Source organism: Hippichthys cyanospilos, chromosome 16 (assembly GCF_059441005.1).
Source record: "Hippichthys cyanospilos isolate Australia breed blue-spotted pipefish chromosome 16, RoL_Hcya_1.0, whole genome shotgun sequence".
Classification (NCBI taxonomy): Eukaryota; Metazoa; Chordata; class Actinopteri; order Syngnathiformes; family Syngnathidae; genus Hippichthys; species Hippichthys cyanospilos.
Window position 1 is genome coordinate 6,108,060 of NC_142384.1, and position 22,076 is coordinate 6,130,135.

Genomic DNA, 22,076 nt, shown 5'->3' on the forward strand with positions numbered 1-22,076 from the left:
TTTTCTGCACTATAAGGCGCACCGGATGCTAAGGCACACTTTTAATGAAGGGCCTATTTTATAACCCTTTTCATATATAAGGCGCATAGATTAGAAGCTATAGTAGCAAGAAAACTAAAACCAGGACTAAAAAATTGAGCAACTACAAATAAATCTTAGGTAGAGTCAGCTGTAATATAGCTGCAAATGACAAGTAGTGAAGTGAAGCAACCCAAAATTGCAATTGCGACATTTTTAATTCGCTATTTTTTCTAGCATTCCCATCATTCGCTGGTCCCTTGGCACAACGGGCGTCTGTTGGAGACAGACTGACAGACAGTCTATCAGGCCTGACAAAGTGGCCACCTCTGTCAAAGAGGCAGCAGAAGTTCTATACATTTCCACTCCCAAGTGTTGATTTTTAAACTCAGAATACCTTCTAGAGAAGTTAAAAAAAAAACATTACAGGTGCTTCACTACCATTCCCATGTTCATTAACAAAATGTTTATTTTTAGTTTGATTATCAATACACACAGACTAGCTTAGCATCAGCAGACTGTCTCGCTAGCTAGCAATGAGGATAGAAATCCAACCCTAAGTTGAAATAAAAACCCTTTGAGCATAGTAGAAAAAGTTAGTTGTAGAAAGTACATGTGTGATTTCAAATGTAGGGAATTCAAAATAAATATTCGGCGAAAGCAGTCTTCTTCTCAAATAGTGGGATGTGCGCCCCCAGATTCCGTGTCCGTATGACCTCAAAGATCAGGCTTTGCATAAACTTGCTGTGTGAAGTGTAATTGCACATCCACGGCAGCAGGTGGTGCAGTGGTGCTCTCATAGTAAAAATGTGTGAGGGAGTTAGAAACTTTTTAAATTGCTGTCAACATTTTTATTCTGAATAATGTGAACATTTTCTACCTTAATCCTCAGGTTAAAATGTTTGCAGTCCTTTGTTAATGTTCCAGATGAATTTCCATTTCTTGTTATTCAATGATTTCATATTTACAGTGGAACCTCAGGTTACGGCGTCCCTGGCTTACGTTTATTTCACGTTACCATGTGGAATACTGATTTTTTTTCGTCCCCTCTTTAAGGTGTTTATCCCGCTTTACGATTAATATCACCAACTGTCATGACCTGTGGGGTTGGTTGTCTTTGTTTTGCCTCAATCTTGAGGCGTTTTTAGGTAACTGCTCTTATTTTCTGTTGGCGTCAAACGCAACGCGTCACTAAAATGCTGGTCTGCTGTTGGTCAGCGTCTCGACTCCCTAAGGTACTGGTCTACTACTGGTCAACGTGATGGGGTCACGAAGATGCTGGTCTGCTATTGGTCGGCGCACAGGGTCACAAAGATGGCTCCCTAAAGGCTTGTCTTAGGTGAGAGTGCTTTCAATGTTGTATTTTAGTGCATAATTCTAACTTGAATTGGTTATCCATGAGTCCCAAGATTGCAAGTGATGTTAAAAAGAGAGAAGACGACGATTTATATGGAAATGAAGCTGGAGATAATCAAGAAATACGAAGAAAGCTAAGCTAGACTAGCCTAGGCTTACTAGGGAATATGGCCTTAACAAGCATCACTCAAAGGTAAATAAATCCTTTATTTTTTATTTATGATGTTATTTAATTGTATACATGTGTATTATATATAAGTAATACTTACTTGACACCAATTTTTAATATGTACAGTATATCCAATTTTTATACTTTTACCTGGGGTTTTACTTGCATTAGATAATTAATATAGGTTTGGATTGCCCGCCATACGGCGAATTCACGTTACCATTCCATCTGCGGAACGGATTAATCTTGTAAATCGGGGGCCCACTGTATTTCAACATCAAATGGTTCCGTTGGTTAAATGTTTCTAGTCTAAATAAGGATTGACATATTCTTTTATTGCACTTTGATGCTCTTTAAATATTTTTTTTTCTAAAAACTAACCTGTAACTTAGATCTATGATTATATGTAAAAAAAATGTTGACGTGATAATACACATTTATTTGCATGTTTTTGAAATGAATAACTTTTTTGTTTATCTATAAATATCACTGACTCCCTTTAAAGTAAGGGGGGTGAAATAATTTGGGTTATTAATGAAAACTACATATCTGCGTTAATTTCATTTCATTCACGACTCTCAATAAAGCAATGAATACAATCAGCGTAATATGTATTTTTTTTAATGTAATAATTTTGAAATTTGTCATATAGATCCACGTAATTCATTCAAAAGTGGTCCCTGACTCCAAAAAGTTCTAAAAATGTATATAAAGGCTGTTAATGATGTACAATATTGAAGAAAAAATTAAACAGTTTGAACTTGTACCTATAGTCGCATTATAAATAGAAAATACTCAATTAAATAATGTATCATCAATAAAGCTCCAGTTGTTAACGTCAAAACTTCTGTGTGCTCGAACATGTCATTACGGAAATTTGCCGCTCTCTGCTGGCAGTAAACTGTAACTACTACTCTGCAAGTTTTATTTCTGTCTTGTTCAAACCAATCAATCACTGTTTCGAGCTGTTATATTACATTGTATAAATTACGTTTGTTCTATATTTGATCGCATTGACAATTATTCTGAAACGGTTCTTCTGTTTCCTCAGAGTGTCGGAGGGTTTGCTCCTGTTCAAACAATGAAAATTACACAATTTTTACAATTTCACTCTTGTGAAACTTTTTTTTATTATTATTCTATATTATTTATTCTAGTTGTTCATATGTATTTAAAAATCACCAATCGGGACAGCGACCCCAATTTTGTTGTATACCTGTTGTACAATGATAATAAAGTTATTCTATTCTAATTTATCCATCCATCCATTTTCCAGAGCCACATATCATATCCTCAGGCTTGCTGGTGCCTATCCCAACTGGTTTCGGGCAAGTAGGCGGGGATTATTCAATTTTAAACTTCTCTAATTGTGTGTGGGTGCGCGCGTGTGAGTGCGTGTGGACTGTTTTATTATTTTTATTTATAAAATTGGTTGTACAAATCGAAGGTTGAACGTCAGTCGTACGTGCTTAAAAGGTAGCCGGCGGAAGCTAGTCGGTCACGTGACCAGCGCAAGGCTGGTCATTATGTAATACCGCACTGGCATGTCGCGTGATTTCCACTAGCGTCAAAGTTTTTCGCTTAAAACATTTCATTTCCGGTTACTTTGGTTTCAAAGTAAATGCCGTGACGTTCGAGATGTAAGATCAAAGCTTTATAGCAAGCGTACTGTTTCCTGTTCATTTTTCTCCGGTCACTTGACCCAAAGCGGGCGTTGCTAGCTAGCTGGGGGTTGGAGGAGGCGGTGCTGACGCAGCGAGCCGCTCACGGCCGTCACACGACCTGCCGTCGACTTCTCCCTTGTCACGACTCCCGAGTCCCCCTTCCACGGAATCGGCCGACCTGGAGACAGAAGTCGTGTAAAACATTCCCAGTCGGGAGCTATTAAACATGCTCAAAAATGGACACCACCAACCACAGCATCACCACCATCATCACCAGCACCGGCTCGCCCCGCACCAGGTGAGCAAGGACGGCTCGACATCCGGAGCAACGGAGGGGAGCCCCGAGAAGAGGAGGCGGAGGGTCCGCGTGTGGTGCGACGGATGGTGAGCATACCGGCCCGGGACTTGAGGGATGTACTTGGGCTGAGGGGGATCGCGGGGCCTGCTGCAGTCTACTGCATTAGGTGCACATGCATAAAATGAAGAGGAATGCCATGCTTAGTGGCAGTGGTCGCCAACACGGTGCACGTGGGCACCAGTTGTCCCCCGAGGATCACATGAGTAGTCTGCAGGCCTGTTCTTCAAATACCTGACAGCAATAGTGATAGAACATTCCGATTTTCTAGAAATTTTACAAACAGCTGTACATTTACATTACATATTGTACATATATCTGTACCAAAGAAGTGGCTCTCAGTCTCAAAAAGGTCAAATAGCAACAGCCACTTTCACTAAACTTTGATGAAAGTGGCTGTTGCATAATTTGGTCACGTGAGGGTGCTGTTCCTAATGTTCTATCCATCTGGAGATAAACGAGGTGGACAGAATAGTGTTCCCTCGCTATAACACGGTTCCCATTTCACAGCATTTTATTTTTTTAAATCAAGCATTGAATTTTGAGCGTATAACTAAATGAGTGAAATCAGAGAAAATATTAATTCTGTCTGATAAATATGTGGCATGAGTTTGAATTGCTTTAAAATGTATAAATAAGGAAAACATACTAATTAATGAAACAACTGAATGAAACAAACATATACAGTATAATGAAAACAAAACATATTATAAATGATACAGCACTTAAAACATGCTGTAAATGAAAAATACAGAAAAAAACATTAAACCATAAAAAATTAATAAATAGGAAGAAAAGGAAAAATGCATATACTGTATATGTGGTGAATTAACCTCAGGACCTACCAAGCATGGTGGAAAATTCTGAGGCAAGTAGAGTACAACAGAAAGTCCAAAGTACAAATAAAGGCAAGACAAAAGCATCTATAGTTCAATATACAGAATAACAAAATAAACTGAGAGGGGACAGAGTCAGAAGGAGGGCGACTTAGGCCAAAGTAGCAAATTATGAGGAAAGGTCATGGGAAAATGCCTGGGTTACAAAGGAGAAACAAAAAAACAAAAAACGAGAGGGAACACAACTCGGGAAGATACTTGTAAAATAAGGAATGTGATTTAGGAGTGCTAAGTTCCAACTTTTAGCCGATCAGCAAATTCTGTAAGAGCTCGAAAATGATCCTACGCATTTCAATCAGGTATGGTGGAGAAAGAAGCATTGAAAACATGCAGGATAATGCTTCTTGAGGACTGGTGTTTGACACCTATGCTTTAAATGAAATTTAAATGAAGTTCCCTCAGGACCCCTCATACGCATTACAGGGTTATGCACGCTATTTTTCAGAGCATTTATACATATATAAACCCGCATTAAGCAATTATTATTCTACGTCCCAAGACTTAGAATAAGTAATAATGATTCCAAATTATTTGTCCACGAATTTTTTTGAAGTCCACCAAGAGCAAGCAAGCTTTAACAAGATTGTACGCTAAATTACAAATGGCAATTTAATATAAGTGTCACGTCTGGGCATGATGAGTTGAGTTGGGAAGAGGAAGGAAGGAGACCCAAAAAATGCAGGAAAACTGAAAAATATTGTGGCTCAAAAAAGGAGGTTTTAACAAGGAAATGAGGAAGGACCGAACCAGGAGCAAAACTGGACAAAGTATCACCTGACAGGTGGAGCAAATCAAACGAAAACGCAGACAATAAAGGAAGACGCACAAGAGTGGAACAGAAACATAATCCAACCCCACAAACTCGCAATAACCAAACCCAAGCAAACATGACAACTGAATATGAATGACATCAAATGACAAAAACATATTTACTCACCCAAAACGCCTGTCTCCAAGTTATTTCAGTCCAAAATCCATTCATCCTTTTTTGCCTCAGAAAAACTTTCATGACTTGCTTGTAGGGTTTGTCTTTGCGTTCCATTTCCAATAATAAATTATTTTGCATTGACATGGACGCCAATGCAGAAAGTCGCGTGGGTCCAATTTCTCTTTTGCGCTTCTTCAGACAGTGTAGGTTAAAAAAAAAAAAAGAAAACGTCTGTGCGTCAGCTTCGATGTATGCTAATGCTAACGTTAGCTGGTTGAGTAACGCCTTTTTTCTTTTTATATATAAATATATATATATATATATATATATATATATATATATATATATATATATATATATATATATATATATATATATATATATGCATATATATATATATCTTTATTTAACTACTTCCACTGTAAAAACATGGTGAATCAATATAGCACCGCCTTCCTGCAGTGAGTGTTCTCCTTGAGGTTTTTTGAAGGTGTTTTTATTGGTTGATTGGCTATTGCAGCTGTCTAACAAAATATGGGCCCGTACACAATATGTCATTGCACACTGCACAGAAGCCTTCATACTGTTCAAGCGAATGCCCAGCGCAACCAGGCTCGGGCGGACATGAAGTCTGCCTGGCGACACACGTTAGCTAAATTTTAATTGGCTAAAAACTCTACACTAAAACTGCAGCATTGTGCACAATGTAACCATATGAATATAATATGATACGAAAAGAACAATATGGAGAATTATTTTATATATATATATATATATATATATATATATATATATATATATATATATATATATATATATATATATATATATATATATATATATATATATTTAGTAAAAATGCATTTAAAATGAAATTGACTTTTATTATAGTTAATATAGTTTACTCGTATCATAATTATGATAATGTCAGGCTGTATTAGGCCAGCAGAGAAAGCCTTTCTGGCCCTGACGGCCCATCAATGATTTGCAATAATGTTCAATGCAGCCCAACAAATCTAAACATGATATTCTGATTATAGTTGCATTTCAACTAATTCAAATACGAATTAAGCTGCAAAATTCACATCCATCTCCATCCATAACTGTGGCTATCATCACGCTTTTCCTACTGTGATGGTGCAGCAAAAAGGATGGTTTTCAATTCTGGATGCTGGCTTACTCGCTTTTCTCCCCGTAGAATTCCCGTTATGCGCAGGCAGCTTTGGCCCCCTGGAATGTTTCCGAATGTTTGGGATGCCTGAACTCTTATAACCAGCAGGCCCGAGAGCGACAAAGAGTGCCGACGTCAACACAAGGTCTCGGCCCACATGCCATCACTTGAGTCGCGTTCTGTCGGAATCTCTGGCGCATTCCAAGGAGAGCTTAGCACAATCACACAATGTATTGTGGATAACCCCCCACCCCTCCCCCCATATGCCCGCCTCGCGTCCCACTTCCCTCACTCTTATTGCTCAGCCAAGTTGGCGGAGATCATCAAGGATGGGTAAAGTCCACCTCCATGCTGTTATCTGCTGAGAGGGATAGAAAGTCATGTCATCAAATCCAAACAATGACAATGTATTACCATTACCTCCACCATGGAGTGTATGTCAGTTTTTGTTACAGGGGCTGTGTGTATACATACTGTACATACATACATACATACATTCTTTTTATATATATATATATATATATATATATATATATATATATATATATATATATATATATATATATATATATATATATATATATATATATATATATATATGTATATATATGTATATGTATATATATGTATATGTATATATATATATATATATATATATATATATATATAGAGAGAGAGAGAGAGAGAGAGAGAGAGTGTTTATATAAAAAGTCTGCACACCCCTGTTCAAATGTCATTTGGGAGAGAATATCTTTCATGGAGGGGTATTAAAAATAATGTCATCGTTTTGCCACAAAAAAAACAGGCATTTGAACAGGTCTCATTTTTTCTGTTCTTTCGTGTTGTCTTTCAGCTATGACATGGTCCACTATGGCCATTCAAATCAGCTGCGGCAGGCCAAAGCCATGGGAGATTACCTCATAGTGGGCGTGCACACAGACAGTAAGACTCACCTTTTGTCTTAATATTCATTTTGTAATTTGATAATATATCCAGCTGTTGTTGTTTAGCTTTGGGGGATAGACCTTTACCCCAAAAATATGGTCTTTAGCTTGTTTGTACATGTTAAAATACAACCTAATGTCCTCCCAAACTTGATGAATGGTATAGAACTCCATTCCCAGAGTTCTCACTTCTAAGTCAGAATTTAAGTAGCACTTACTATATTATTTTGATACCAATTTTTTGTTTTCATATTTATATACAATTTTGAAGTTTTTACCTGGGGTTTTACACGCATTGGCCAATGAACATAGGTTTGGACTCCCATACGGCGAATTCACATTTCATAAATATACTGTGTATATGTGTGTGTGTGTGTTTATATATATATATATATATATATATATATATATATATATATATATATATATATATATATATATATATATATATATATATATATATATATATATATATATATTCTAGAGTCACTTACCCTCACATGGGTCTCAGCTATCTCAGCTGTCGTCGGGCAGTAGGCAGGGGACACCCTGAACTAGTATTGCAGGGCACACAGAGACGAACAACCAATCCCGCATTTTAAAGGATTTTTGTACGTTTCTTGTTTTTTTTTTTAAAAAGTCATGTACGGCCTGGAGTTCCTTTAAGTATTCCCAGGGGTACCCGTACACCATTTTCTGACATTTTTGTAGCCACATTTTATAGCACAAGCTACAAAGCGTCTCACTGTTCAAAGGTATCAGAATTTGTATTTATTTTTTTCAAAGACATCAAATATAGCCTGGAAGTGAAAGCGCATTTCTATAGACATGCATTTATGCCAATTTATTTTTCATGGGTCTATTTCCACAGGTGAGATCTCAAAGCACAAGGGCCCGCCGGTTTTCACTCAGGAAGAGCGCTACAAGATGGTGCGTTCCATCAAATGGGTGGATGAAGTGGTGGAGGGAGCGCCTTATGTCACCACCCTGGAAACCCTCGATAAGTACAGCTGCGACTTCTGTGTGCATGGCGGTACGTGGCTGTCTCATTTGGCATCTTAAAACAAAAAGCTTCTGAAACGTCATTTGCCGTTTGTTTTTGCAGACGACTTAACGCTGACGGTCGACGGCATTGACACATACGAGGAAGTCAAAAAGTTGGGACGCTATAGGTACAACTCCACTAGCTTCATAATTTTTGTCCTGCACTTATGTTATTCAACTGTGCACTTTTTTTATAGTTTATTCCCTGCAATTTTATGATGTGTTACTAGTACCTTCCACAATTTCCAACAAATTTTCACCATTCCACCGCCAACAAAAATGTTCAAAAAGTCTGCTTGTATTTATTGTTTTCCAAATGTTTTCCGTTTTCACCCAAAAATTCCCCATTTGTTCCCAACGAGGCAGAATTTTTCTCAAGGTTTATTCCCAATGGCACATTCAAAATAACAGATGGCTCCCATTTGAAATTTTTCTGCTCAGTGAATTCACCATGACAACATTAATTCCAAATGTTCACAGTTTTCCCAAAATTGAGTTTCACACCCCCTCAAATTCCCTATTCATTCCCAAAGTCTCCTCATTTAATTCACCTTGAGAAAAATTTTCAACATGGAAAAATGTTGTACATCATGCAGAAAATTCCAATATTTTTCACCACCCCAAAATTATAATAAAGGGCTGTATTCACCTTTCCCTCAACATTACTTGGCCCATTCAAACTCTTTCAACTTCAACATGTTCGGATGATTAAAGCAATACCTTTTTTTTTGCTTACTTTTAAATTTTCACAAAACCCATGAAAAATCCCAAAAACAGTTTTAAACTTGCATATATACAGTTTCACCATTTCAGCTTATTTGTGTCATTCTTGGTCATTTTATTCTATGTTATCCCCTATCATTTCACTCCTCGAGGCAATGATGTAGTCCACCTTTCACAACAGTAGTAAAGATGGATGATTTCCATTTCCTGCAGAGAATGCAAGAGAACCCAGGGAGTCTCAACCACCGACCTGGTTGGCAGGATGCTGCTCATGACCAAAGCACATCATAGCAACATAGTCAGTCCTTTTTCTTAACGATTCCATTGGAGTCACAGTTCGAATTTAACCGTGTCATCTTACCTCTGGCAGGATGCTTCTGACTACCAACAGCACACGGGCAACTTTGGAAAGGTTAGTATCAAATCGCGATCACGGCGTTAGCAAGAAGACGTTCATTACTAAGGCCTTCTTTCGGAGATTTCTTACTGCTTGGAACATTGTTTGATCTTGCTATTCTGATTTTAAAGTCAGCATTTTGACTTTTTAATTTAAATCAATGTCGGAAATTCAATTTAAATTCAGAATTCTGATGTTTAAGTCAGAGTTTTTACATTTAAGTCAGAATTCTCACTTTGGAATCATATTCTGAATACTGAGAGTAAAGTGAAAAATCTGAGAAAAGGGATAATTCTCACTTTATTCTCAGAATTCTTCATTGTCAGAATTCTTACCTAAGAGTCAGTAAATTGAGTCATAATCCGGACTAAAGTCTGAACGTTGACTTCAAGGTAATTTATTCTCTGAAATCTACATTTTGACTAAAGTAAGAATTCTCACTCCAAAGTCAAAATCCTGACTTTAAATTCAGAATCTGAAAATGCTGAAAAAAATATAAACCAATGCTGTGAGGCAGGGGTGTCAAACTCGACGAATACAACATAAAAAAATTGATATAAAATGACGCAAAAGGAACAGAATATGGAGAATAATTTTATATATCTATATAGCTATATATATATATATATATATATATATATATATATATATATATATATATATATATATATATATATATATATATATATATATATATATATATATATATATATATATAGAGAGAGAGAGAGATGTATATATATATATATTAGTGAAAATACATGTAAAATGACGTTGACTTTTATCATAGTTATTATAATTATTATAATTTATTATAGTTATGATAAGATCAGGTCATTTTAGGCTAGCACAGAAGACCTTGCTTGCCCTGATTGGCCACCACTGGGTTTACATAATTAAAAGAAAAAGTAATATGTCATGTACATGGCTTAAAATGATTATATATACCTCTAATTCGATATAGTCTGCATCCGTTTTAGAGTGTTTGCACAGAGCATTGCGCATAACCCTCACAAAAATAACGTTGAAGTCGTGCCTTATGCCTACTGCATGTATGTCTTTTTGCTTGTATTACGTGACTCCAATGGTCAGAAGAGCCACAGTCCCTGGACCGGGGTGTCCCAGTTCCTTCAGACTTCCCAGAAGATCATCCAGTTTGCTTCGGGCCAGGAGCCGCAGACCGGTGACACAATTATCTACGTGGCCGGGGCCTTCGACCTCTTCCGTATCTTTTTCTATGGTTGGGAGGGAGGGTGTTTTTTTTTTTTAGGGTGTCAGAGTGTTTCAAGGGTCTCCTTGACATCTGTCAGACATTGGCCACGTGGACTTCCTGCAGGCAGTGCATAAGTTGGCGGAAAAGCCCTACATCATCGTGGGGCTGCACTTTGACCAAGTGAGGGTTTATTATGGGCCATCGCACAAACGGTCACATCCTTATCAAAATTCCTCAGCGCCTTTTGCGCCGGGTTTGCTAGCTTGCTGTGTATTAACATATGAACTGTTAGCATTTTTGCAGCTCTCATTAGAAATCATACCTGACTGCATGGAAGGATGTAAAGTCGTTTTGGTTCTCAAAGCAACGCTAATGAACTTTTTAACCTTCACTAATTATTTTCATGTCTCCTCTGATGAAAAATAGACTTAAAACTGGTTGGGTACGTTTATCATGTCTTGCGCTGTGACCTGTATCGGTTTTGCTGGCACCAAGCAATTTCAAGGAGGGTGGCAGGAATCTTGCCACAAAAAAAACTACAAACATGGCGGCTGCTGTATGGCATACGCCACTTCCCTTTTCCTTGTTTGTTACAAAGATGGTGATCGAAACTAGGTACGATTACTCCTGTCATGGTTAAAATGTAAAAGCACTGAAGAAATAGCTTAGAAAAAGTTTTGTCTGAGGAGACACAATGAGACACAATTCTATTCCTCATCACGAAATCGTCCTTCACATAGGCTTTGGAAACAGTAATGTAAAGCATGACAAAAATTCATTCAGGTTTTATACGCTGGTCCTAATGGGAAATTTAGTCGCTCTCAAAACACTACCACTTTTGTCCATATGATGCCGCCATAATCAACAAAATTCAGTTATTAAGTGCTGCTCTAACAAAATTTCTCCCCACATTTTCTAGCGTATAGATGTTAACATAAAGATTTATTCATGCAATTTTTTTAATCAAGGAAGTGAACCGTTACAAAGGGAAGAACTACCCCATCATGAACGTCCACGAGAGGACTCTAAGCGTCCTAGCTTGCCGGGTATCTTCCCATTCTTACGCCGCCCTTTCACAATTCATTTCCGACTTCATGTTTTTTAAATTTGCTCTCGTTTTGGTCGCAGTACGTCTCCGAAGTGGTGATCGGCGCACCGTTTACAGTCACCAAAGATCTACTGGATCATTTGAAGGTGAGATGTGTCGAGTGGGGTCCACATTCCATGATGTCTACCACACCTGAAAATCTATAAGCACGTCTTTCGTAGGTGGACCTCGTATATCACGGAAAGATGAAAATCTATCCTAGTAAGGATGGATCTGACCCATATGCTGTAAGTATCATTTAGAATTAACAGTCTATTATGAAATACTACATCTGTCCCTTTTTGCCCCCATTTCGTCGGATGTGTGTGTGTGTAAGTATGTGTGTGTGTGTGTGTGTGTGTGAGTGTATATATATATATATATATATATATATATATATATATATATATATATATATATATATATATATATATATATATATATATATATATATATATATATATACACACTTTTTTTTCTTGGAAGGACTTGATAGTTGTCTTTCACGCTACTTCTTTTTCACTAACTTTCATTTCCAGGTGCCCAGAAAGCAAGGAATCCTACGCACCGTCGACAGTGGGAACAGCCTCACCACAGACGCCATCGTGCAGAGGATAACCAAAAACAGGTCATCTACCAAACACCTTTCACACATTCACATTACCATGAAAATGGAACTTTTTAAAATGTTTCCATTCAGGTTGGTTTTCCAAGACAGGAACCAGAAGAAAGAGGCGACGGAGATCGCCATGATTCAGGCCATGCAGCAACACAAAGTAGCAGACCAATGATGCGGTGCCGGTACCACTGGTGGACACTCAATGAACCCAAAGTCATGAATCCTAGCACAACATGGCGGCCGTGTTGAAAACGGGCATGCCACCTTTAGGTTCATCTTGTCTGTAGCTCACTTACAGACAATCAAAAATAAATGTCTTATATTTTCTAGCTGGAAAATATTCATTTTATTTGGACTTGCAAGTGTAAAGTTTTTATGTGGTCCATTTTCCCCTCTCATATTTCACAACAAGTGACAATTGAGTGGAAACTTGTGCTTGAAATAGTTCATTTGAAATTAAATGAAGACATTTGACCAAGGAACGTCATTACTTTGAGTGAGGGTAACATTATATTTGATTACTTATGAACATGATATTTTTGCTCATATTTTTTAACTCTGACCTCTTTGACCTCTTGATGCTTAATGTATGTAATAATGAGAGTGATCAGCCACAAAATTCTGATATTGCAATAACATACATTGCATAACATTGGCCATTTAATCTCTCCCAATTGTATTTTAAAGAAAGTGCAGTATTGTTTAATCGAGTGTTCATAATATTGTGGTCGGGTGATGCATGTACATATACAGTATATATTTCAATAAAGGTTCATATGTGTTTTACCCTTATAATAATGAAATGCCTGCGCTGTATGTCAATTTGGGATGTACTGTATAGGCCACAATCTCGCATATAAATACTGTGCAAGTTGGACTGCAGTACATTTACTGTTGCCCCCCCAAACACACACACACACACACACACGAACATACACAGGTTAAGCTTCCTTTTTTATAATGGAAATAAAAGACAGTATTTTTTCACATGATATGCAAGGAGGAATTTTTGTTATGTAGGAGATTTAGGCACGGCAATAGTAAGAGGAAGTAAGAGGAATTACACTACAGTATTACCATTTCAAACTGCTTAGATTTGCATGAATTGTTAAATAAAACAATTTATGAAAATGGTCATTTTAGCGGCATATAAAAATGGTCATTTTAGCGGCATTAGAAAATGCATGGGTTTGCAATTTGTCAATCGGCTTTACGGCAGTTGCGGTCCCGCGCACCGGCTTCCGTTTAAACTTAAATGGGCTGACGTCATTGATACGAGCCAAAAATCGAACTTGTGTCTTCAATCTGCTTTGTGGTTCTTAAATCGTAAATTCGAGGTGGAACGAAACGACGGTAATCCCGAGACATTTAAAGTCATGTTTTGCTGTATCAACACACTCCCAGTTTCTTTGCAGGTATGTTGGTGTGAATTTTTAACGAAATGTTTTGAACTGAGTCTGCAAATCCAAAAGAACTTCGTGGACCAAGGCAGAAAAACACACGACCAAGCATAATGCGCGCATCAATCAACTGATCACAAAGTCAAATTTATTCGGAGCAACCAAATGGCTCCCAAGAACGCTGCCAAAATTCAAGAATGACACTAAACTTTAAAATGAAATATCTACAAGTAAACTGTTATTCTTATTAACTCCAAGTAGGCAAAAATCATACCTTCAAATAACATTTAATAAATTATTAAACGACATTTTCAGGTGTAACACGTTATTTAGTATATGTGTTGCTTTATTTACTTTGAATTTAATTGATTTGACGTAACTTCAAATAGACATGAACTCATTCATAATAACGCCAATTAGCCATTAACTACATGATTGAAAATATATTCATAATTTAGTGACTGAAAAAAATGTTTGCTATCCAGTGGTTTTTCTACTTAAAGTGACTTCAATTAGGTTTCTTACTTGACAGCACATTTTTTATGCTTAAAACAAAAATGGCTCCACAGATGTGCATGGAAATGTGCCTTCGTCCAGATGTTACAGAGGAAGGCAAAAAGGCCAAACTGCGGAGCTTCAAAATAGAGCAAAACCTCTCCGAGCAGGCCCTCAATGAAATTAACGTGGTCAAAATCCTCATGCTTGGTAAGTTTGAAGGTGTGGTGTTTATGGAAAATTTTCAAATTTGGCAATGATTCTGTGAACTTTCTTATGCTTCAGGAGCAGCTGAGAGTGGCAAGAGCACGCTGATCAAGCAGATCAAGATTATTTACAGCAATGGCTTCTCCAAACAGGAGCTCATCAGCTTCAAGGTGCAGTCCTCGTCATCTTATTAGGCCAGCGATGTCGAATTCATTGTAGACAAGGGGCTACAATTCATGTCTGATTTGATATGAAATGGGCTGGATAAATAGAATCAAAAGCATAACAATGACCTCTTTCTCTCCTGTGGAAGCCTGCGGTCATGGACAATCTTCTCACTTCCATGAAGTTTGTCCTCCAAGGAATGGGGATGCTGAGGATTAACCTGGCCAACAGGAAGAACAAGGTGTGTTGTTGTTGTTGTTGTTTTTTAAAGCAACACTATAAGGGAGAGTCCACTTCTTCAACCTTATTTAGCGGTGTAACATTATTTCGTTTAATTAATCTGATATCTGAATTATTTTCAATGTAAAATTAATACCTTCAAAAACAAACGTTCCTCTAGCTGTCCGCTGAAGATGACATCAAATTGTGTTCAGGTCTTGGGTGAACAACCAATCAGGAATCACTTGTTGGTCATGTGACATTCAAGCTAAGCACATGTGATCTCATTTTCATCTGACAGCAAGTGGCAATGTGTTTTTTAAAAGTATTAATTGTACGTGAAAAAAGTTATCGATTTAATCATAGACAAAATTACTTTTTAACGCTGAAAATTGCTCAACATGTGGACTATCCCTTTTAAAAAGACTTTCTTGATTCTTATGGTGGTATCATACTCTTAAAAACTCTTGTGTTGCTTGTTTCCGTTTTAGACTCACGCCCGGGCCATCCTGTCGTGCAGGCAGTGTTTGGGGGACGATCAGGAGCTGCTTCCCTTTGTGGCTCATGCTTTCTGCGCGCTGTGGGCCGACCAGGGGGTGCGAGCGGCTACGGCCAGAGGTTACGAGTTCGACCTTAATGACTCTGCTCTCTAGTGAGTACAATGATATAGGTTTAAAAGGAAAAAAAAGACACTGCTCTATGCAGCGAGCTATACATTGATATATATATATATTTTTTTTTTCCCTTATGGGAATTTTTGGCTCTGATTGCCTTGACACACTTGGGCAAGAGCTGAGCGTGTACCTCAAAGTGTAAGATGGGATGTTAACCCTAACTGGCATCCCACCATCTGAGTAACTCATCCAAAAGCGCCATTCTGATTAATATTGCTCTTGTGAAATTTTTACTATGGTGAAAAAGTCACACCTTTTTATCCAGCTCATGACATCAGGTGAGCAGATAACGCCCAATCACGGTTCACCCGTTTTCTGAGTTTTGTCTCGTGATGTTTATAAACTGAGCGACAATTGGTTGTTAGCCAGCAAATTTTTGGGTGACCAAGAAGGGGAAAAAAAAGCACCTAAGTGATGGTTTACATTGAGAGTTTCATGAAATAGAATTTTAAATAAAATTAAATAAATTTTGAATAACTGTGTATTCATATAAATTATGGGGTCTAAGAAAGACTTTTGAAGCACGTTTTGTGGGGGGCAAATTGCATTCTTGGATGAATAATTACACACTATAATGAATATTGATAAAATAATAAAATAATTTTCCAGACGATAAGCCGCAGCAGCAAAAAATTGAGCGAATATTTGATTTTTGTCACAGATAAACCACAGTGGACTATAAGCCACAGGTCATAACATCAGACATTTATGCAAAAATAAGGTATATGAAAGTATATTTTTATTTATTTTTTGTAATAGTCTACCAACAGCAAAATCCTCTCTTTCACAGGCTGAACATGCCTGCATGTTTAGTTCCAACATATTCATAGAAAATTAATGGATGGATATTTTCAACACCAACAGAATACTGTTACCGGTAGTTCAATAGAAATTCAAAATCGAAATACTTCAATAGCATTTTCTTTTGTCTCCCTTTGTTTGATAGATTTGAGTGAATATTGCACGTAATTCGTAAATGCATTCATAAATATATAAAATCATATATACTGTGTATAAAAAATTTACATGTCACAAATTTACCCAAACCTTTATACAAGTTCTTATTCAATTTAGACATATTTTATATTTTTAATCGTATATTTTTTAAAACTTTTTGAAAACAGCCATTCATTCGCATCTTTTCAGTTGTATTTCATAGTTGTTCCATAAATTGACACCTTGAGCAGATACACACATTTCCTTGACTTCATACTTTCTCCATATTTTCTACCCCCTCCAAACGACAGACCGAGTTTCAGTTAAAAATATATACCGTTTTTTTGGAGGGCTGTCAAAATCAGACGTCAAGATTAGCGTCATGTCTCAAACTCTGACTCTTGTCGGAAAAACTCGACTCCACTAGCCCAGGTCAAAGATTGTTTCTAAGAAAAGCCCTTTTCTATATTTATTTTATCCTCCATTTTATTGTTTTTTTAAAGAATATTCCACTAAGACTGCGGCCACCTGTCACATAACAATTAGAACATATTGTAAAGATTTTTTTTCACTAGATCCCCATTTAAAGGACCCTGGCAACGACCGTAAAACCGCTCACGGGAAATCTAACAAAATGTGTTGCTTCCCGTCTTAAGTTTCTTTGAGAACATGAGTCGAATCATCGCCCCCAATTACACCCCCACCGAGCGAGATGTTCTCCGAGTGAGAGTGAGGACCTGCGGGATCATCGAGACGCAGTTCCAAATTGATGACATTATTTTCCGGTAAGACCCCTGGAATGTAAAGCACTCGGTTTGTTTGAACATGATCTACAAACACTGGCAATTTCTTTATTGAACACATTAGTACTGATACGTTTGTTTTCTATCTCCTGCTTGGTTTCTATTGTCATCATCCTCTTACTTCTTCCTTTACCGCCACTTGCAATTTTAGAAGCCACGTCTAACAGATAAAGTTTGCAAAGTCTTCACAACACACCGACCAGCTCGTGCCATCAAGCTTGATGAGGGCGTCCGGCCAATAGCATATCGGCATTTCTGTGATTGACGTGACGCCGGCCAATAGCATGTCCGCATCTCCGTGACTGAGACCGTGACTGTGACCTTAATTGATCAATAGCATATCGGCATCTTCGTGACTGAGACCGTGACTGTGACCTTAATCGACCAATAGCATTTCGGCATTTCCGTGACATGCGAGAAAAGTTGTTTTTGTTTATGCAGCAAAGCGAAAAAAATAGTGCGGACACACTGACCGGCATGTTGGATGGTTCGTAAGATGAAAGGTTTGTGCGTAAGAGGGGGACAAAAAAATGCCGCGGTCCACGCCGTAAGATGAAAACTACGTAAAACAAGGGGTTTCGTAAACCGGGGGTCCACTGTATATCTTTGCGCTTATATAACCTACCTAAGGCGAAGACCACTTCTACTAACACCCAGATAAACTGAACTAATCATCGTTGTTTGTTCTTCACTTTAATACATATTGTATTTCTTTCATTCTCACTTCCTCCCTATGTTCTCTATGGGGTATTGAAAATGATGACCACGCCGTTCTTTTCACTGACTGACCTCTTAAAACCGTTCCTTATCATCGTCCAGACACATCATTGTTTCTGGCGCTTGTTGGAACCGTCGCTCGACCCTGGCCGATAAACGCGCCAGTGCAATTTCCAGGAGGCACGTCGACCCCAATGGAAAATCGTTACCCGTGTCACCAAGGCCTTTGATGCCTCTAAATGCCATATTATATTTTGCAATGGTTGTCCTTTTGGCCCTACTTTGCTATTGATTACGCAGACGTGTCAAAGTGAGTGGTTTATGCCATTTGTCAAGTCGGTGAAAATCAAACAGGAGAAACCCACGGTTTGAAGCAGACAACAAAATAATCACCTTCACATAGTTTGCACTAACGTACCACCCAGAAATGCACAAAACTGCTTACTGAGAAGCCGTCATGAAGTGCAACAACTCACTTTTTTCTTTCTCACTTTGCAAATATCAACCTATTCAAAACATTAATAGTAGTGAGGTGATATTGTCGTCCTGCATATGATTCCAATTCGGATAAAATAAACATACTCGCGTTGTAGTATGGGGACAGTAAGATCTGCCATTTCATGTTAATTGGTGAGATTACAACTTAATTCACTGCATATTTGCTGTTAAGCACCTGCAGATATTTTTTTCAATTTCATTTTTCCGTATCTTTGAATTTTTTTTTTTAATTCTTCACCATTGCTTCTGTTTGTGGGGAAAAAACATATTGACATTTTTTTAATGGGGAAAAAAGTCCCTCTAGTATTTTTTTCCTACCAAAAAGGAAAAGTTTTCTTTTCACTGATATGTCCTACTCACCCCCAGTAGACAAAACACAGCATTCTGATTAATACCTCTTTTGTGGAATATGAGGGCTGCAAAATCCACCTGTTCTAACCCATCTCAACAGGCAACCATTTTGCCACTTGCTTGTCAACTAAAAATGACATCACACTCACAACACAACTCACCTCTTTTCTTTTTTGGGATTGACTTTCTCTACTAAGGACAAGTTGGACAAACTTGGACAAGTTTCAAAATAATTTTCCTCCTCAACCAAATTGTTCCAATCACGTTTGCCCGTTGACAGGTTATACGAGGTCGGAGGCCAAAGCATCGAGCGAAAGAAATGGCTCCGTTGTTTTGACGGCATCCAGGCCTTGCTTTTCGTCGTGGCCCTGAGCACTTACGATTTGACGCTCCCCGAAGACCCAAAAGTGGTATGTTATTGTACGAGATCAATGTTGGGCGCCGCTAATTGACCAAACTTCTTTTCCACCCTGTCCTACTTGCCTGGATACTGTAGAATCGGCTGCAGAAGAGTCGTGACATTTTTGCATCCATTTGCACCAACTCCATCTTCAAGCTCACTTCAGTGGTAGGTTTACTCTTCATGCACTACTTTAAGAGTTGCTCGTCAGCTTCTCATCGCTGTGACGTGCTGCCTGATGCGTTGTGTTACTAGTGTAACAAAATAGTCTGGACAATTTGAGTCATTCTCTTTGCCGCAATTGTTATTTGAGGGAAGTGATTCTGCACATCCTTCTCGAGTGAGAGAAACACCCCCCTCCTTGATTTTGTTCTTTTGATGAAGTAGGATAATAGTTTCTAGATGCAAATAGTCAAATGGCATTATATTTTAAATTGTCCAGATATTTATTGAACTGTTGTGCTCATACTTGCAGTGCAGAAGGAATTTTATACAGCGATGTTCAATACCACTTTTTTCAGATCGATACTAGTACCGATATAGAAAGTGTAAATTATATAGGCATAAGTCAATGAAATTATTAAATAAAATAAACATAAAAATGAGAAATTTAAAGACCTCTTTTTCCTTGAAATTGCACTCAATGTCAATTTTCTTTTACTTTAATTTCTACATCCTCAATGTGAGCTGGCCACGAGGTCGGCAGATACTGTTATCTGCTGCAGTCACAAGTACAAATACCTTAAAATGAGGCCAGGCATACGGGTACCTGGCCTTGGAATTGATACCCGTACCTGGCATTGGCCCGATACCGGGTTTTGATACTCGACAATCTTTAATTTTGCTTGTCTATTTCTCGCTTTAGTTTACGTTTTTTTTTTCCATCCCAAAAAGCAATGTCTTTTTTTTTTTTTTTTAAACCAAACGTTACGCCCATTGAATGCATTTCTGGAAAATGTATTAAAACATTTTTCTGCTATGTTTCTTTTATTATTGTAATGTTGCTGAAACCCGCTGCTACAGAATGTAAATGGGTGAAAGTCATACAGTAGCTGCCCGAGCACTGTGAACAAACTAGAGAGCGGATTTGTATTCCCGAGGCTGAGTTAGTGAGTCTGTATGTTAACAGTGCGTAAATTGTGTTTAAACCTTTCCATGAATCATTTTAAAGATTCTCTTCCTGAACAAAGCTGACCTTTTCAAAGAGAAAATACTCCACTCTGGAAGACACCTCAGATCCTACATTTCCTCTTTTCAAGGTACAGTATGCTTGAAGAGATGGTCTACGTGTACATATGTCCGATTTTTAATCAATCATTGTACTGTAGTAACAATATGATTACAGGAAGAATTCATAGGTTTGTCCATACGGTGGCGTGCAGTCACATTTCTGTTTCGTACTTGAAAGTGATGTATAACGTCACGCATGCTGTGGTCACGACCTCCTCAAAGGAGAAAAAAAATCTTTTTCTTTGTCTGGTTTCACTGCATCTTGGTGACCCTCCAGGAGCAGATTCAGACGTGGACGCCGCAGCTCAACACATCACCGCCATGTTCTCGACATGGGGCGGGGACGATCGGCTCGTCTTCTGCCACCAGACCACGGCCACAGACACCGCCAACGTCCAGAAGATCTTCCAGGTTGCGATGGAGATTATGAAGCAGAACCTGGCAAGCGCTCAGCTCCTCTAATTGATGACATATTTTAAATCTTGTTTAGTTTGGCTGTGCTTGTTTTAAACCGTTTTAAATAAAATATTTATAATGTTGGGGCGTTTAGCCTATTCCAACGCTGAAAATTCAACAATTGGCTCAAAGGTCGAACAACACGTCACTGGGTTTGAATTTTTATCTGGATTAAGAGAATTGAAGAAATCCTATCCCTGTTTCTTCACAGGAATTTTAGTTTCATGATGTAATACATGTCTTCAGTTGACCTATATTGCACCTGAAAGTTAAAATAGTTTTACTGACAATTGTTTGGTGGTCCTTAAAGGGGAATTCCAAAATTTCTTTACGCTAATACAGGGTGACCCCCAAAAAATGGGGACTTTTTAGTAATATTATTAAACCAAGAGTGATGGAAGAGAACATTTATTTATAGTAATTCAAACCTTAAAACGGGCCGTTTAAACGACAAACTTTTTTAAATGACGACCCGTAGATAGTGTCTTTTTGTGTGAATGCATTTTTGAAATCTGCTGTAGAGATTTCTCATTGATCGCTGCAACATCTCAGCTGGGATACTGTGAATTCCATCCTGAACTCTCCGTTTAACCCATCCAGAGTCCTTGGTCGAGCTTTTACTCCTGAGATAGCCCCACTGGAAAAAAAAACGGATAAATCTTGTGATCACCAAATCTTGAGATCACGTGGTTACTCAACAATTCTCATACAGCCTCCGTTGATTACCGTGCAGTGTGTGACGTCGCTATATCCCTCTGAAACCAGATTTCTTGAACGAGGAAAATTGTCCAATTCAGGTGTAGCGACGGATTCTAATATTTCCACGTGATGATTTGCAGCGACAAAGATCCCGTTCATTTTGAAAAAAAATCTCATGTAATAAACAGCACGCCATACTGTCACTTCACCAGTGTGTAATGGGCGCTCATGAACATCATTAG

The 22,076-nt window shown here is 38.0% G+C and overlaps 2 protein-coding genes across 3 annotated transcripts; both read left to right on the plus strand.

Annotated features, from left to right (window-relative positions):
• The first annotated feature begins 3,080 nt into the window (after nt 1–3,080).
• LOC148410291 (ethanolamine-phosphate cytidylyltransferase-like) lies at nt 3,081–13,571 on the plus strand. Of its 2 annotated transcripts, none has more exons than XM_088437032.1 (13): nt 3,081–3,591; nt 7,411–7,499; nt 8,373–8,534; nt 8,607–8,673; nt 9,482–9,566; nt 9,639–9,680; nt 10,758–10,890; nt 10,976–11,058; nt 11,847–11,924; nt 12,007–12,072; nt 12,148–12,213; nt 12,505–12,593; nt 12,666–13,571. In XM_088437032.1, exons 1-13 carry the CDS (start codon nt 3,434–3,436, stop codon nt 12,754–12,756), a joined length of 1,209 nt encoding a protein of 402 aa, XP_088293158.1. In that variant the 5' UTR covers nt 3,081–3,433; the 3' UTR covers nt 12,757–13,571. The 2 variants fall into 2 exon arrangements, with proteins under 2 accessions (XP_088293158.1, XP_088293159.1); XM_088437033.1 differs by lacking the exon at nt 3,081–3,591 and adding an exon at nt 6,556–6,702.
• A 312-nt stretch (nt 13,572–13,883) lies between these two features.
• LOC148410292 (guanine nucleotide-binding protein G(o) subunit alpha-like) lies at nt 13,884–21,141 on the plus strand. Its single transcript, XM_088437504.1, has 10 exons — nt 13,884–13,999; nt 14,554–14,689; nt 14,765–14,856; nt 15,000–15,092; nt 15,562–15,722; nt 17,337–17,465; nt 19,330–19,459; nt 19,546–19,617; nt 20,621–20,708; nt 20,957–21,141. Exons 1-10 carry the CDS (start codon nt 13,961–13,963, stop codon nt 21,139–21,141), a joined length of 1,125 nt encoding a protein of 374 aa, XP_088293630.1. The 5' UTR covers nt 13,884–13,960.
• Nucleotides 21,142–22,076: the final 935 nt, after the last annotated feature.

Bases quoted from the DNA above. Each gene is read 5' to 3' on its own strand.
- LOC148410291 (XM_088437032.1), top strand. From the start codon at position 3,434: ATGCTCAAAAATGGACACCACCAACCACAGCATCACCACCATCATCAC. The intron at 10,891-10,975 runs GTATCTTTTTCT...GACATCTGTCAG, and splicing joins CGGGGCCTTCGACCTCTTCC to ACATTGGCCACGTGGACTTC. The intron at 12,073-12,147 runs GTGAGATGTGTC...CGTCTTTCGTAG, and splicing joins ATCTACTGGATCATTTGAAG to GTGGACCTCGTATATCACGG.
- LOC148410292 (XM_088437504.1), top strand. From the start codon at position 13,961: ATGTTTTGCTGTATCAACACACTCCCAGTTTCTTTGCAG. The intron at 17,466-19,329 runs GTAAGACCCCTG...GCCCGTTGACAG, and splicing joins ATTGATGACATTATTTTCCG to GTTATACGAGGTCGGAGGCC. The intron at 19,460-19,545 runs GTATGTTATTGT...TGGATACTGTAG, and splicing joins TCCCCGAAGACCCAAAAGTG to AATCGGCTGCAGAAGAGTCG.